The 18,307-nt window shown below is 34.4% G+C and overlaps 1 protein-coding gene across 6 annotated transcripts in view; it reads right to left on the bottom strand.

The window, feature by feature from the left end:
- Positions 1–18,307, bottom strand: part of Ralgapa1 (Ral GTPase activating protein catalytic subunit alpha 1) — a 241,944-nt gene that overhangs the window by 153,346 nt on the left and 70,291 nt on the right. For all 6 annotated transcript variants that reach the window (XM_074068142.1, XM_074068145.1, XM_074068143.1 and 3 more), the window contains exons 8-12: positions 17,591–17,729; positions 16,321–16,529; positions 13,682–13,921; positions 7,449–7,646; positions 1,113–1,250 (exon numbers count right to left, since the gene is read on the bottom strand). In XM_074068142.1, coding sequence (XP_073924243.1) covers positions 1,113–1,250; positions 7,449–7,646; positions 13,682–13,921; positions 16,321–16,529; positions 17,591–17,729 — 924 coding nt within the window. The remainder of the gene's footprint in view (positions 1–1,112; positions 1,251–7,448; positions 7,647–13,681; positions 13,922–16,320; positions 16,530–17,590; positions 17,730–18,307) is intronic.

Raw genomic sequence — 18,307 nt, 5'->3', positions numbered from 1 at the left:
ATGATCTGACTTACATTCTATAGGATCCCTCTGGCTACTGTATTGAGAACAGACCAAGGTCACAGATGCTCAAAAGCAGAAGCAGAGAGACTAATTTAAGGAGTTTTCCGAAATAATATAGATGAAAGATTATGGAGGCTTAATAAGAATGAGAGTGAGTATTGAGTGGTACTCAGATTTTGTATACATTCTGAGGACTGAGCCAACAAGATTTGTTGTTAAATTAGACAAATGTACGATATAAATGAAAGACAAGAAATGGATGCCCTGAGAAATGGGAAAACAAATGCCATTAAATGAAACAAGGAAGAGTTTGGTATTCACAGTCAAGTTTAAGACATCTGTTAAATATTCAAGTGAAAGTGCTAACTTGATATTTGAATATGAGTTCAGAATTCAAAGTCCAGATGAGAAGTTCCAGACAAGAGATAAAATTTTTAAGTTGTAGTATACAGATAATATTTAAAGCCGTGGAATGCATAAGATCAGTAAGAGAATAAGTAGAAAAGAGACTCAAGAAATGATTCCTGGACATTTCAACATGAAAAGGTCAGGGAAATGGAAAAGTCATTTTTTAAAAATCTAAGTTGAGTGACCAGTGAGGTAGAAAACAGGAGGGTATACTATTCTAAAGGTCAAGTGCAGAAGGGTCTCAAGGAGGAGGGAACAATTTCCTTTGTAAGATGTTCCTCACAAGTCAAGTAGGTTAAGGATTTTAAAATGTACTTCTGATATAACAAGGTAGAAGTCAGATGTGGCTTTGACAAGAGTAGTTTGATTAAAGAATTAACTGCTAGTTGGGTGCTGGCAAATCATGCCTGTAAAACTAGCTACTTGGGAGCCTGAGATCGGGTATGAGGCCAGTCCAGGCAAATAAATAACAAGACCCCATCTTCAAAAATAACTAGACTTACAATGCTTGTCAATATGTATATTATGAAGTGAAAGATAAGGACAAATACCAAAAATCAATATGGTAAAATGATAACTGACAAATGTGGGTGGTACACTATTTATATTTATAAAATTTACTATATACTAAAATCCTGAAATAGAAATTCTTGAAATATTACATGATTTTACTTTTTAAAAAGAGCAATAAAGTGATCCACCTGCAAAATTGCCTGGGTACCAGCTCGTATGTTTTGTTCTGTAGCTTCTTCAGAGGCATTATGAAGAGTGTCTTGGTAGGAGCCATTTTTTGCCCAACTAGAATTTCGAATGTGCTCAGCAATACTGGTCCCATTTTCCTGAAGCAAAACATCAATATTTATTTAATATTTCATTAATAAGAATGCTGCAACAGGTCAATAAGCAGGAAAAGTATATGGATCCTCCTACTAAACAGGTTTATTTCTCTCAAAATAGGTACTTTATCTGCTTACAAAAGCAATGTATAGAGGCTGGAGGTTCAAATAGTAGAGCATTTGCCTAGCAAGAGCTAAGCCCTGAGTTCAAATCCCAGTCCCATCAAAAGCAATGTATATTCATTGTTGTTTTTTTAAAAAAGGTTCTCATTGACGTTTTAAAAAATCATGAATAATAATTTAGTTAATACCACTTCAGATATAGACATTTTCTATAAATCTAATGCATAAATCTCTGTTCCATACTCTCAAACACTCAACAATGTAATTATACTATTAACAGTTTTGTTAAAGGATGAATTCTGTTTTAAGTTAAATGCTAGAATACAAATAACTTAAAAACAGAAAATAAAATACTTTATTTAACTTAATAGTAAAATTTCTATTGTTGTAAGAATAATGTTGACACTTTAAACCACTAATGCAATAAAATTCCCTTTACTGTAAAAATAGTGATACTTCAAACCACTAAGACTGTAGCTTTCTTAAAAGGAATACAAATAGGTAAAGAAACTGTCAAAATATCCCTATATGCAGATGACATGATCCTATATCTTAAAGACCCAAAAAACTCTACTCAAAAACTCCTAGACACCATAAACAGCTACAGCAAGGTGGCAGGATACAAAAATCAATCATTAGCTTTTCTATACACCAACAATGAACAACTTGAGAAAGAATATATGGAAACAATTCCATTCACAATAGACTCAAAAAAATCAAATACCTAGGAGTAAACTTAACAAAGGATGTGAATGACTTCTATAAGGAGAACTACAAACCCCTGAAGAAAGAGATTGAGGAAGACTACAGAAGGTGGAAAAATCTCCCATGCTCTTGGATTGGTAGAATCAATAGTAAAATTGGCTATATTACCAAAAGCAATCTACATGTTTAATGCATTTCTCATCAAAATCCCAACGATATTCATCACAGATGTGGAAAAATCTACCCTAAAGTTCATTTGGAAACATAAGAGATCACAAATAACCAAGGCAAAACTCAGCAAAAAGAGCAATGCTGGAGGTATCACAATACCCAACTTCAAACTATATTACAAAGCAATAGCAATAAAAACAGCATGGTACTGGCATAAAAACAGAAATGAAGACTAGTGGAACAGAATAGAGGACCCGGATATGAATCCACACAGCTATGCCCACCTTATTTTTGACAAAGGTGCCAAAAAACACACGATGGAGAAAAGACAGCCTCTTCAACAAATGTTGCTGGGGAAAGTGGTTATCCGCCTACAAAAAACTGAAACTAGATTCATGTCTATCACCCTGTACTAGTATCAAGTCAAAATGGATCAAGGACCTTAATATCAGTCCTGAAATTAGTACAGGAAAGATCAGGGAATACTATGGAAGTAGTAGGTATAGGCAAGAACTTCCTCAATAGAACCCCAGCAACTAAGAGAAAGGATGGACAAATGGGACTTCATAAAATTAAAAAGCTTCTGTACAACAAAAGAAATGGTCTCTACACCGAAGAGGCCATCCACAGAGTGGGAGAAAATATTTGCCAGCTATACAACAGACAAAGTACTGATAACCAGAATATACAGGGAGCTCAAAAAACTAAACTCTCCCAAAATCAATGAACCAATAAAGAAATGGGCAACTGAACTAAACAGAACTTTTTCAAAAGCAGAAATTCAAATGGCCAAAAAACACATGAAAAAATGCTCACCATCTCTGGCCATAAAGGAAATGCAAATCAAAACCACACTAAGATTCCACCTCACCCCTGTTAGAATAGCCATCATCAAAAACACCACCACCAACAGGTGTTGATGAGGATGTGGGGAAAAAGGAACCCTCATACACTGCTGGTGGGAATGCAAGCTAGTGCGACCACTCTGGATAACAATATGGAGCCTTCTTAAAAAACTAAACATAGATCTGCCATATGATCCAGCAATACCACTCCTAGGGATATTCCCAAAAGAATGCAACTCAGGTTACTCCAGAGGCACCTGCACACCCATGTTTATTGCAGCACTATTCACAATAGCCAAGTTATGGAAACAGCCAAGATACCCCACTACTGATGAATGGATTAAGAAAATATGGTATTTATACACAATGGAGTTTTACTCAGCCATGAAGAAGAATGAAATCTTATCATTCACAAGTAAATGGATGGAACTGGAGAAAATCATCCTGAGTGAGGTTAGCCAGGCTCAGAAGACCAAAAATCATGTTCTCCCTCATATGTGTTTAGATCTAGGGCAAAGGCAGTAACGTTTTTGGACTTGGGTCACATTTTAAGGGGACAGCACATATGGGAGGAATGGGGATAGGTACGAAACCAAAAACTTGAAAGTGTCTGACATCCCCATTTCAGAGGAGCTAATACAGTAACCTTAAAAGACAGAGGTCTATATAGGAAGGTGATATATGGGAAGGTGACCGGGAAGTAGTGAAGAAGTCAGGTAGAGATGAATACACATGTCCATGGAAGCAATGCTAGGAATCTCTCTGTATACCTATCCTTATCTCAACTAGCAAAAATGCTATGTCTTTCTTATTATTGCTTATGTCTTCTCTTCAACAAAATTGGAGAAGAGGGCAGAACAGGTTCTGCCTAGAAGCAAGGGGGGGTGGGTGGGGGAGAACTGACCCAAACAATGTATGCACATGTGAATAAATGAATAAAGAAAAAAAAAAGACTATAGCTTTCTGCCTGAGTTTTAGCTGTTGTAAGTATTACAAAGTAGGAGTTTCCTCAAGTAAAATTTCATTCATTGAAGTTCTGTTACCATACAGTTTCTTCTTGCTTTTAGTTACTCACCAATATTTTTTTCTTTCTATTTTTGCCACACTGGGGATCAAACTCAGGCCTTTACATGTGCTAGGTAGGCACTCTACCACTGAACTACATTCCCAGCCCTTCTTCACAATATTTTCATAGGTTTTTAAAATATGTATATGTGTGTGTGTGTGTGTGTATATACACACATATATATTGTGTGTGTATGTGTGTGTGTGTGTAGTTTGTAATTGTAACATGCAGAAGCTTTAGTCTCCCACAAACTACTCTGCCATTATCAGAAATGATAACTGGAACTCAGCTCTGTCTGAGTAACCAATACACTATGGTTTAGTCTAGTCTTTCTCTTGAGCCCTATATCCCTATGATCAGATATCTTTTTTTTTTCTTTTTAATGAGACTGGGGTTTTAACTAAGGGTTTCGTGCTTACAAAGCAGGTGCTCTACTGCTAGAGCCACATGTCTAGTCTATTTTTCTGTTTACTTTGGAGATGAGGTCTCTTGAACTATTTGCCTAGGCTTGCCTCAAACCGTGATCCTCCTGATCTCAGCTTTCCAAGAGCTAGGATCATAGGTGTGAGCCACCAACAACCAATCAAATACAAACTTTTGAGAATTCCTATCTGTATGCAAGTAGCAACTACCCTTGTAAAATTAAAAAAACTTGATTTTACATCTCTCTCAGTCAATTAACGATCAAGGCACACTAGTCTTACCACCAAGGAAGCTAATATAGCTGTCCTATCCCTTATAGTCCCATTGCAACTGCCACTGTCCTATTTCAGGTAATTATCTCACTTTTGAACATTACTAATACTTCTAACTTGTCTCCCTGCCTCGAGGCTGGCCTCCAATCTATCTATGGTCTGGTATAATCTTTCTGAAAGATATAAATGTTCATGCTATTCTCCTACTCATAACCCTTCAAAGATTTTCCAGTGTTTCGACTATAATCAAAGTGCGCTGAATATGTTATACAAGTGACTGAACAGAATTTAACCCTTATCTCATTTTCTGTCACACTCTCCCATCTACTCTTAGCTACAGTCAAAGAAAGGTATTTTCAAGCTGATAGAATAGCTCAAGTGGTAGACTGCTGGCCTTGCAAGCATGAGGTCCTGAGTTCAAACTCCAGTACTGCCCCCCGCCAAAACAAATAAAAGTTTTTTCATACCTTTATAGATGCCATTCATACTCTGTGGCTCCTCTGCCATTTATCTACCTGCTTTTCATATTATACCACCACCTCAATGAAGCATTCCTTGATTTCCCCAGGCTGAGTAAAAGTATTCCCTATTTCATGCTCTAGGATCATAGGAGTAACATTATTTTATAATACTTACTTTGCATGTTTATCTTCTCACTAACCATGAGTTATATGAAAGTGGAAATAATGTTATAATTCTAACACTAGCTCTTAATGTAGACAACATCATGCTTTATAGAGCATTTTGACATTGGTGAGGGTATTTTATTGTCACAGGATTTGAAAGGTATCATTGGGATTTAATAAGATGAGCAAGGGATTGCCAAACTTCCTAAGGGGTATGACAGTCCTGTGCATATACACAGTATCTTGTATTCTACAAGTCTTTCCAATGTCTCAGACACAGTATGTAGAATAAAAAGTCATTCATAATTATCTGAATCAGTAAGTCCATTTTACAATTATAACGCCAAAATTTTAAATGATTTTAATATAATGAAATTTACCAGAAATGTAAAACAATGAATAATTTTACTTTTGGGTTAGATATATAACATTAAGCAAGACTTAGTGGCATTTTGGAGAAAAAAAAAATCACAACTCTAATGACAATGTTGTTGTATTTGAGTTTCCAAAAGAATGTGGATATACAACATACCTATGTCATCAACTCACCATTCCACTGTTTTTAAATTATGTATACAGACAGTTATACTCTATCACTCTTATTTAAATGAAACAGAGAAGGCAAAGTACACATAAGTACAGCATGACTAAAATGTTGTGGAAAATAATTTAGACTGATGTTTACTTTCTAGTGTAATATACTTTTTTCTTTTTTCTTTAATTTTTTTGTTTGTTTGGTTGGTTTAGGGTGCTGGATATTATACCAGGCCCTCATGCATACTAAGCACACATTGTATCACTGAACTAATCCCTAGTCCCAATTATATTTCTCAATATTTTTCCCCTTCTTAGAACTAGGGGAGGCTGAAGCAGGAGTATCCAAATATCAAGGCCAGCCTGGGCTACATAGCAAGACCCTGTCTTAAAAACAACAACAACAAAGATTCAGGAGTGGAGGTGCACAGTTGTAATCCCAGCACTTGGGAAGTGGATGCAAGAGAATCACAAGTCAAGACCAGCCTGGGGCTATGCACTGGGGCCTTGCTTTTTTATTTTTTGCTTTTTTTTGTTTGCTTGTTTTAAGTAGGAGGGGAGAGTGCTCTGTAAACATACTCAAGCATTTGTGCATGCACACACACTCTCATTCTCTCTGTGTCTCTCTGTCTCTCAATGAATCCTTGTAGAACTGGCCTGCTCATTTGTATATTAATACCCTGATTAAATTCCATTGGTGAGGTTAGATTAACTTCTAAAGTAAACATTAATTAATTATTCCTGTCTTCATTTAATAAGATATAAAGTAAGATACTCTGTATTGAAAAGACAAATCAGATGAAACACAATTTTACTCTTCATTCCATCTTAGCTTTTACTTCTTGGGAGAGTGTGGCCTGTGACTAGGGTCAAAACAACCAAAATACAAGAATTCATTTAGGCTGAAGGAATAAATGGAATCAAGAACCCAAATGTTACCTCTACACTCTTCTTTCCCCTCTGTGAGTAAGCGCCATTCTTTCTTATCACAGACCTGCATATTTTATCAGGTCAGAAGTTTCACATTCTGCAACTGCTGTGGTGCAAAAGAGTCCAGAGTAGAATTCTGGTGGGTAGCCATTCAAAGCAGGCACTACTTCCAGGAAAGAGGGAGTTGTAGTTTGGTAACCACCTCACAACACATGTCCTACAAAAAATCCATTTTCACGTAGTAGTACAGTTCAAAATATGATGACCTCTAACTTTGAACTATACAATGACTTAAAGAATCAGTATATGAACTTAATACTAACTTTTAAAATTTATGACATCATTGAGCTTTTGGATAGGGCACTGAGGTAACGACTGTTATATTATACCTTAATTGCAAAACACACTGAAAATTATCTTTATCTTCCCCTCTTAAGTACATTTGTGTTAATACATAATCACATTTTTATGAAATTCTATTAACTACTATAACCTTAAAATGTTACCTCTTCTCTTTTTTCCCCTTCTTCCATTGAAATATCATGGTCTGTGACATTTTCAATGCAAGGTATGTCTGAAGAAGTGATCACAGTTTCCTCAGGCTCTTGCATAAACAAAGGTTTTTCCTCTTGCTGGATCCATTCTTGATATACTTTTACCACTTTCCTCATAGCTGCTGCTTCACAAATTGGTAATAAAAACGCCTAGGGAATAAAAAGAAAATAAAGACAATGCTACACATTCTTTTGCCACAAACCACTAAGATGTTTCTATCTTATAGATGAGAGCTATAAAACACTTCAAAAAGCTAATGAATTCACTGTCACAAAAACTCTCTTATCTCCAGGTACTATGTACATACATTGTGAGAAAAATGTTTATGGTAGACAGCCACTAACTTCCAGTGGAAGGAACAAAGATGTTTTAATTGTACCACCTCAAGATGGTAATATTTCTTGTTCCATGAAACTGTGCTCTTACAAGTTCAACATAAATACAACTTTTCATCATAAACCACATTTTTGTAATTTGCATTATTGCTGGCTTTTGGGAATTATCACTATTAACACATTTTAATAACAAGACTTTAAAAGCTAAAAATTAAATTTGACCATGAAGAATAAAAAGAAAATCACATGTAACATAGCAGCTTGAGTTTTGTAAGTACATAAAGTAAAACATGGCTGGACATGGTGGCTCATGCCTGTAATCCTAGCTACTTGGGAGGACTGCGGTTCGAGGCTAGCCCAGGCAAACAGTTGTGAGATTCCATCTCCAAAATAACCACAGCAAAATGGACTAAAGGTGTAGCTCAAGTGGCAGAGCACCTGCCTAGCAAGCGTGAGGGCCTGAGTTCGAACCCCAGTACCACACACATAAAAAAGTTACTGAGACCCTATCTCAACCAATAAAATTGGGCATGATGGCCCATGCCTTCATCCCAGCAAAGCAAGAGGTATAAATAGGAGGATCTTGGTCTGAGGCCAGCTTGGGCATAAAGCACGATCCTATCTCAAAAATAACCAAAGCAAAAACAAAACAAAACAAAAAAAATGGAGTGGGCAAGAGCCTGGATCAAGTGGTAGAGTGTCTGCCTAGCAAGCACAAGCCCTGAGTTCAAACCTCAGTACAACAGAAAAAAAAGAGTTAACCTTTTGATATCTCATTTTATATATATATGCAAATTCTAGAATTTAATAACACAAAAATACTTAGAAATTTAAAAGGAATATCTTATTGTTATTCTTTGGTTCAGATATTTTCTAAGTTTTATTAACATTTAAAAAAAATAAATTTTTTTCATCATAAAAATACTACTTTTTTTTAAGTGTTTGAACTCAGGGCCTTACTTACACTTGCAAGGCAGGCGCTCTACCACTTGGGTCACTCCACCAGCCCAAATTACTACATTTTTGCAGCCAAAAAAAGATTTAGTCTCAACACGGAAAAAAACAACAGTAAAAATACTCTTAATCTCACTAGCCAAACTCCTTTCCTTACGTATGTGTTTATGGTTAGCATTTTTATTTAATTTACAAATAAAAATAGAATTAAATTGCTTCTACTTTTTCATTTTACCATCACTACTTATTAATGTTAACTTTAGAAATCAATGTTCAATAGTAATTAGATGAAATGAATGAAATGACAACAACAAATCAGCATCCAATGATGAAAGTTAATAGGTAATACCAACAGAGTACATTGTTTGTAATCCTCTTATTTGTTATCATTGATTCCCTAGCTAACTACATTTTTTCATGCTTTCCTCAGTCTAACAAGTCCATTCCTAAATTCTCACTCTCATATTCTAGTGACGTAATGGTCACATCCATCATTTTGATCACTATTGCCTGCTATAACACTGTTTCACAGTTGTAGCAACAGCTCAGCTTTTTAAAATAAAAAAGATTCAAAATAAGATGGGTGCTGATGGCTCACACCTATAATCCTAGCTACTTGGACGGGTGAGAGGAAGGATCGAAGTTGGAGGCCAGCTGGCAAATAGATTGTGAGATCCTCATCTCCAAAATAACCAGAGCAAAATGGACTGGAGGTGTGGCTCAAGTAATAGAGCACTGGCATTGCAAGCATGAAGTCCTGAGTTCAAACCCCAGTCCCACAAAAAAAAAAGAAAGATTCAGAGTAAATTTTTAAAATTCAAAAAAGTTACATTCTAAATACTGAAGTTTTATTCTAAATACAAAACCATAACTTATTTTTAGAAATTAGTATGGAAACTCTCCATACTTTCCTCTTCCACTTAATTTTATTACAAACCTACAACTTTAAAAAACTAAAAAAAAAAAAAAAATCATCTCTGAAGCTAAGACATTTATTACTGAATGCTTTGCCAGAATATTCCCAAATGGTCTGATGAATTTACTACAGATCAACATGTAATTACCCTCTTTACCTTTAGGTTTTCCTTAACCGAAGTTAATTCTTACAGATTCTAAAATATGATTTTATTGACACACTAAATACAAATCTGAAGGAAAGACTAGTGGCTAGCCATAGCTAAAAGATAATGCATAAAACCATAAGGAAAATTTATATATTTACAATGATAAATAATGGTCACAGAAGCCAGAACAATGAAGTCAATCTACCAGTAGTTTATCCCTGTATGAGAAGCAACAAATGACACAGAATAGCCAAAGCAATCTTAAGAAAGAACAAAAAATCTGGAACAAATCACACTTCCTGATTTCAAAATATATTATAAAGCTATAGTAACTAAAACAGTACGGTATTGGCATAAAACCAGCATATAAACCAAATAAAACAGAACAATATCCAGAAATAAATCCACTATCAACTGATCTTCAATGAGGATTCAAGAACACACAAGGGCGAAGATAGTTTCTTCAATGAACAGCATTGGAAAAACTAAATACCCATAGGCAAGAGAAAAAAATGTGACCCTTACCTTACATCATACAAAACTCAAAATGCATTAAAGATGTAAACTACAAATCTATTAGAAGACAACATAAGGAAGATTCTCTTTCACACTGATCTGGGCGATCATATTTTGGATATGACAACAAAAGGAATTATATTAAGCTAGAAAGCTTCTGCATAAGAAAGGAAATAACTAACAGAGTGAAAAAAGAACCTATGAAATGAGAGAAAATATTTGCAAACCATATATCCAAAATATCTAAGGACTTGAAACACCTCAGCAGCAAAAATCAAACAACTCAATTTTTTAAATGAGCAAAGGATCTGGAGAGATATTTTCCAAAAGAAGACACATAAATGGCCAACAGGTTTATGAAAAAAAATCATTAAGGAAAGACAAACAAAAACATTAAGATATCACCTCACATCTGATAGGCTGTGTTTAAACCCAGTACTGCCAAGAACAAACAAACAAACAAAAAAAAAGAGAGAGAAGAAACTCAGACTAGGGGGTGGGTGTGGTAGCATACTCTTGTAATCCCAGTACTTAGATCATGGTTTGCAAGGCAGCATGGGATGCCATAGTAAAAGTGGAACCCCACCCACAACCAAAAAACAAGGAACTTCTGCCATTAGCCACAATATGTCACAGAGGACACTATGCTAAGTGAACTAAGTCAAGACACAGAAAGACAACTTCTATACCATCTCACATGTGGAATCTTATAAAAGTCAAATTCATGAATGCACAGAATATAGTGGGAGAAATGGGGACACGTGGGCCAAATGAAACAAAAAGTTCAATAACACATGATGAATAAATTTGGATTCCTTATGCATGCATGGCAGCTATAGTTAATTCTACTATATTTTATGCCTGAAATTTGCTATGGTATTGATCTTTACTGTTCTCACAACACACAAAAAAATCTCTAACAATATAAAGCAATGTATGTGGTAATCATCTTGACTGTGGGAATCACAATGTATAAATGTATCAAAATACCACACTGTATATCTTAAAAATACACAATTTTTTTTCTTAAGTAAGATTCAGGGTCTTGCTACACTGGCCAGGCAGGAACCCAACTCCTAGAGATCCTCCTGCCTCAACCTCCTAAGTAGCTGAGATTACAGATACCTGTCACTATAACAGCTTTATACAATTTGATGACTGGGGATTTTAAGAATGAAAAGCTGTCAATTAAAAGAAGACAAAAAATTGAAGAAAATGAAAAAGAACCACAGACAAGGTTTAAAAAAAAAAGCACTTGCCAAGCATAACCAAGCTAGGAGTTCACTGGAGTTCAATTCCCTAGAGGTGAAATAGCAAATAAATAAATAAATTTTTAAATAAAAACAAAAGGGATGGGGGCATAGCTCAAGTGGTAGAGTACCTGCCTAGCAAGCACAAGGCCTTGAGTTCAATCCCCAGCACTGTAAATATATATATTTATATATATGTGCATGTATATGTACATATGGCTAATTCTAATAAAAATAAAGTAGTATAGCTACTCAATATAGAAGACAAAATAGACTTTTATCAAACTAACATATGAAAAGAAATGTAAATAAGTGGTTGAGGTTGCCAAGAAGATATAAAATTATAAACTTGTATGATATTAGTTACAATATCTTCAAATACTTAAAAGAAGCTGGTGGTGGCTCACACCTGAACTGAAATTGGGGAGTGGGGAGTGAGAAATAGTTTGTGAGATCCCATCTCCAAAATAACCAGAGCAAAATGGACTGGAGATATCCATTTTGGTAGAATTAGTATCATATAGACTATGTTCTCTGACCAAAATAAAATTACATTAGAAACTTTTAAGAAAACTATAAAAATCTAATTTTTGGAAGATACACATTACCAAACAACTCATAGGCCAGAGGATATTATTATGAAGACTGAGTAATTATAAAAGTGCCAAACATGAACATTTTGTAGAATGTAACAAAAATAGTATTAAATAAATTAGTATCCTGAAAAATGCTTATTAAGGAAAAACTGAGTCTAAAAATTCATTAGCTAGGGAAAGAACCACCAATATAATCAAGAGAACTAGAAGGAAGGAATTAACAAGGAAGAAAAAATTTTTAAAAATGCAAATACAAAACAAAATCAAGAAAGCCAAAAGTTCATTCTTTGAAAAGATTTAAAAAACTGACAAATCACCTGGTAAGAATCATCCAAAAGAGATAAAATAAAAACAATGGTCAAATAAATACCAATGGGAATGAAAAGAAAGAACATGAATATAATTACTTCTAGAAGTAAAAAGATTAGAAGAGGATATAACAAACTTACATCAGTAAATTTAAAAATAACTGCAATAAAGAAATTCCTAGAAAAACAAACATATTTAAACCAGTTTAAGACACTGAAAACCTGAATAGTTCTACAGGCTTTCAGACTTGTGACCATTAGCCAGGCATGGTGGTGCAGGTCTATAATTCTAGCTATTAGGAGGTTGAAGCAGGAAGACAGCGAGTTTGAGGCTAGTTTAGCATATAGAGTGAGTTCAAGGATAGCCTGCTCTACAAAGCAAGACCCTATTTAAAAAAATAAATAAATGACAGATTTCTGACAACTATGGTAAATTCCAGAACTACCACTTATTTGCTATGAGATGTGAATGTCCCTTCTCAGCTATATAACTCAGTGATAATAATCTGAAAAAGTTAAGTATACATGCTATAATTAGCAAATGCTTAATTTTCATACTTATTTTTAACAAAATTTCCATATGCTTGCAAATGTGCACTTTGGAAATTCTAGTTATCTTTACGTGAGAAAGCTTTTCCTTTTTTCTTTTTATTTTTTTCCCCAGTAATATCTGTCTTAAGCAACTTTAATTTCAGAATGCTCTAGAGGACAACACTGAGGCTCTATAAGAGTAAAAGCAATGAAAACATTACTTGTATTCATAAACCAACTTCTACTGATCATAGAGAAAATAATTTTGCTACAATTTATTAATCTAATGTAGGAAGAAAAGTTCCAATCCAAAATTATTCTGATAACAGAAGGATTATCAGGGGGAAAAGGAAAAATAGGGGATGAATATATAGCTTGGCAGTACAGCATGTGCTTAGTGTGTGTAAAGCCCTGGGTTCAATCCCCAGAACCAAACTAAAATCAACATAAACTAAAATATAGAAAAATTAAATGGAAAATATTAAGGGATTATATATAAGTTTTAAAATTAAGTATTAATTTAAAAAAATCTTTATGAAGAATACATTTTTACATAGCTAAAACTCAATATACTCAATATTAAAGAAGAAAGTCATCATTATAATTTAAAAATACTGCAAGGTATTTTACCTGACGAAATATCTCTGTGACAAAATTCACATTGCTTCTTTTAGAAGAAAACACTCTGCGAACTATTTCGATGTCTGTGAGATGTTCTTCATCAATACTACAGAGACTAGATGAGCTAGGTTCTCGCTCTGTGAGAGTACTTGTATTGGAATGAGACTGTTCAGGTTCTGTAGTTTTGTCTGCTTTATCAACATTATCGTTTTTGTTTTCTTCTCTGGATACCAAACTAGCAGCTGCTCTCTAAAACAGGGAAAGAAAAAAGGGAAAGAATATCATAACTATTTAACTAAGCGTTTTCTTTTCAGCAAATACTGACAGAATCCAAAGCATTCTACAAATGGCCTACAGCACTGTTTTAAACCAGGTGCAGAATTCCATTTAGAATCCACATTCTGAACAACTAAGTGGAAATGCAAATAACTCAACATCTAAGCAATACAGAGGAACTCCAAAGTGTGTGGCAACTAATCATCTATCTAATTAAATCCAGGTAATTCCTTAAGAATAACTAAATAATTTAGAAGTAAATAGCACTAAACTTTTTTACCTAATAACGCCTTAATATTTTAAAATTTTCTGAAGCAAACAAAACAAAAAAGGAGTAACAAAATTTATGACAGAAAAAGCAGGAGTAAAACTAAAAGAAAAGCTTAAAAAATGTGAGAGAGAATTCTATACTGCACTAACAGAATTTCCACAAGACTCAAGACAAGCTTAACCCTCATATAAAAGCAAAAGTCTTCAGGAGGTGACTCAGTAAATTACTATCATCATATGGTAGGTGTAGCACTATTCTATGGTATGGTAAATTAGGGTATTCAGTTTTTGGTCTCAGTTTTATCATCCATGAAACAATATGTATGCCTTCACAATAAAAAGTTTGATTTTCCAGGATTAAAAAAATAGTTCTGCGTAAGTTTTTGCATTTAATAAATCTTGGTAGAGAACTTGGAACAAAGCTTTGGGGGAAACATACATTGCAGTCTGCCACAGATAAATTAAAGCCTAAGGGAATCTTTACTTCCATTTCCTGTATGGAGAGCAGGAATTATTTCTCCCTTTTCTCCCTCCTCCATTTCTCCTTACTTTTCCTGCTATCCTAAAATCCTTGCTATACATATATACACATATACATACATACATAGGTACATACATACCTAGATAGACAGATTACATAGATTAGATAAGATAGACAGACAGACAGACAAATGACTATAGGGGAATAAAGGTCAAAATTTCTGAGCTCTAATGGATTAAGCACACTTTATAACTTCATCCTGTTTTGAAAAGATTTAAGTTTCACCATGCCTTCCCCCCAAAAATCACACAGTTAAAGATTTTAAAAACTAAATGAAGAGCAGCTCAAATGGTAAAGCGAGATTGACTAGCAATCTCAAGGTCCTGAGTTCAAAAGCTAGTATTGGAAAAAAAAACAAAACACCCTCAGTGATAAAATCTAAGAAAACAAAAATAAAAAAATAGTGAGTGCACAGTAATATAGGCAAATTAAGAAGGAAAACAAAACAATGACAAAGAAGTATAAAGAAGAGACAAAGCTATATAATTAACAAAAATAGTTTCAAATGCTAGTTCCTCCATTGTATAGCTTTTGCATCACATTTCTAAACTTAGAGTCTGTTGAAAAAAAATGAAAGGGACTGGGGGGCAAGATTTTAAATCTACATTCAGAAAATGTTTAGAAATTCAAAAAGGTTGTCATGGTTCTATCATTTGATTGTAGTTCTTTTTTATTTGTACAGTTCAGAATAGTAGCTCTTCCTAATCCTTGGTCTTCTTTGGGAGGGGCAGGGTGGGGATACGAAATTGGAGTTTGAACTCAGAACCTCATGCTTGCTAGGCAGCCCTTTCTGTGTCGGGTATTTTTGAGATAGGGTCTCCCAAACTATTTGTCTGGGCTGGCCTCGAACTGAGATCCTCCTGACTTCTGCCTCCTGAGTGGCTAGGATTACAGGTGTGAGCCACTGGCATCTGTCTCCTTATCCCTGGTTTTGCTTTTGTGCTTTCAGTTACCTAGTCATACATGATCCGAAAGTATTAAATGGAAAATCCCAGAAATAATTCATAAGTTTTAAATAATTTTTATTATAGTACATTGTTGTGTTTGTTTTACTATGTAGTTATTGCTTGATTTACTTGATTTTATTATTATTGTTAATCTTTTACTATGTTGTTAATCTAGGTTACTACATTATTCTTACTATTAAACTTACAAGTTTAATTTATACACAAGGTATATATAAATAGGTAAAAACATAGCATATATAGGATCAGCACTATCTGCAGTGCTAGTAATCCCTGGGAGGTTTTGGAATGTACTCCATGGATAAGAGGGACTAATATACAACTAAAGTACATTAATACATTAGAAGCTAAGACTGATATATGGCTGAAATTATCTTCTAAACACTCCAAGTTTTATTTTGTATTAATGCAGTTTTTATTTGCATAATAATTGTTAAAATTTGATTTATAAAATACATTCATACAAATAAAATATCACTATTATTTGTTTTAAATATGCTGTACATATTGTACTGATTACATATTGTATTGTAATTAGTGAACTAAATCTCAAGGGCATTTCAACTTTTAACAACTTTGCCTCATTTCTGTACTACCTGAATATTCTTTGGCAAGATTTCACCTTCCATCCCAGGAATATGAGGTCCTGCGTGTGGTTTTGGCTCCAACCAGAAAGAAACCAGCCAACGAATGACAATAACACGAGCTTTAATGAAAGGCTCCTTTGTACAATAGATTGTTTCACTGGTTTCAGCATCCTTCTTTATCATGACATAATGTGGCTTTGGTCTCACCTGTGGAATATCTATGTAAAATGAAAGGAAAATAAAACAGGAATTATCCTTTGATAAACCTGACAAAACACTATGACGGTACTCTGGTTTCAGAAGTAACTTCAGTAAAAAAGAAACAAGCATTTTACAGTTTGCTAGATATTAGCATGGAACATGCAAGAGTGAACCACATATACCAGGCTAATATGTGAAAACATGTTTTCTTGCAAAATATCAACAGGTTTGATGAACTGGGTATGGTGGTTCATGTCTGTAATTCCAACACTTGGGAGGCAAGATCGTGAATTCCAGGCAAGCCTGGTTACATAGTGAGTTCAAGAACAGCCTGTATTACACAGCCTGTATGTACCCTGTCTCAAAAAAAAAGTTCAAAGAATTCTGCCCAGGTGCAAATAAGCTTCTAGAACCAAGTTATACATAACATGAAGTTTTGCCTGAGCCTGTCAGCTGCCTAACTTTGCATTAGGAACATCTTTCCTCAGACAAAGAAGAGGTCTGCTTCTTGGTTTTTGTTCTGGCAATACTGGGAGTTGAACTCAGGGCCTTGTGCTTGCCAGGCAGGTATTCTACTACGTGAGTCACACTCCCAGCCTTTGAGATCTGCTTCTAACCCAGGATTTATCCAAAGGTTCTAGTTTCAATGTCTCAGCAAATATCCTGACAAAGTCACTAAATACTGGACAAGAAATAATTTAAAAATATAACAAGTTATTATTCATATAGAATTTGACTAATACTTAAGAAAAAAATTATAACATATAGTCTAAGTATTGTACCAAACATTAGAATTTAACTTAAAACTAACAAGTATTTCTGGTGGGTTAACTTTTCTAATGGAAAAGATTCAGAAAAGTCTTTTTTTTAGAAACAAAAAAACAAAAATTCTTCATATTAATGGAAATTTCCAGTTAATATAAATTTATTTTCAGTATGAATCTGGGTACAGTATCTCTACAAACCAATGCAAATAGTAAATGTGGTCAATTTTCTGTAATTAACAAATGCCAATTTTACACTGAAAGATATTTTATTCTTATGTGTGATCTTTTAGAAAATTCCAAAAACTACTTACCAAGTACAGGATGATATAAACTATTCTCCTTGCAGATATTTGGAAAAATATAAGGCAAATAATATTTCTTAAAATGTGAAAACAAAAATGAAAATCCTCTTTCTTGGTTTTCTTTGTTCTTCCATTCTAAACTTTTTACCTAAAAATAAAAAAATAATTAGAATCATGCCAGGAGACAGAATCCCTTAAGTACAATTATCAATTCTTATAAACAAAAGCTTTAAAAAGTTACAATATACTTTACTACTACATTGGGAAGGTCATAATATACAGCAAAAGGTCAACTCGTTAAAACTGGTCTAATAAACAAAATACATTACATATTTTCAAAAACCTTAGAACTAAAATGTGCTCTGAAAAGCTATGAAAAATGACTCAAAATTTGGGTGTACTCAGAAATGTTCCTAGCAATTGTAGCCAACTGGCCCTCCTGTCTTTGGGCCAAGGCACATCCATGTCCTTCTGAACCAGATTTGCCCCCAAGGCCACTGCTGAGGAGGAAGGACTCTGGTTAAGTTACTGACACCATTATCTCTTCTGTTGCCCTCTCTTTCAGGCCTTGCATAGAAAGGTGTTAACCACTGTCTAAGGCAGTCCTTTGACATCCTAATCACGGCCACTTCAGGCAACAGCCTTTTTTCAGGACTCCATTCAGGAAGAGTCCAGGGAGGCTGAGCCTTAACTAAGTTGAACCTAGGAAGAAGAGCAGAGCAACAG

This window comes from Castor canadensis, chromosome 3 (assembly GCF_047511655.1).
Source record: "Castor canadensis chromosome 3, mCasCan1.hap1v2, whole genome shotgun sequence".
In the NCBI taxonomy this organism is placed as follows: domain Eukaryota; kingdom Metazoa; phylum Chordata; class Mammalia; order Rodentia; family Castoridae; genus Castor; species Castor canadensis.
The sequence above is the reverse complement of the archived record's forward strand: the minus strand, read 5'-3'. Positions and strand labels throughout refer to the sequence as shown.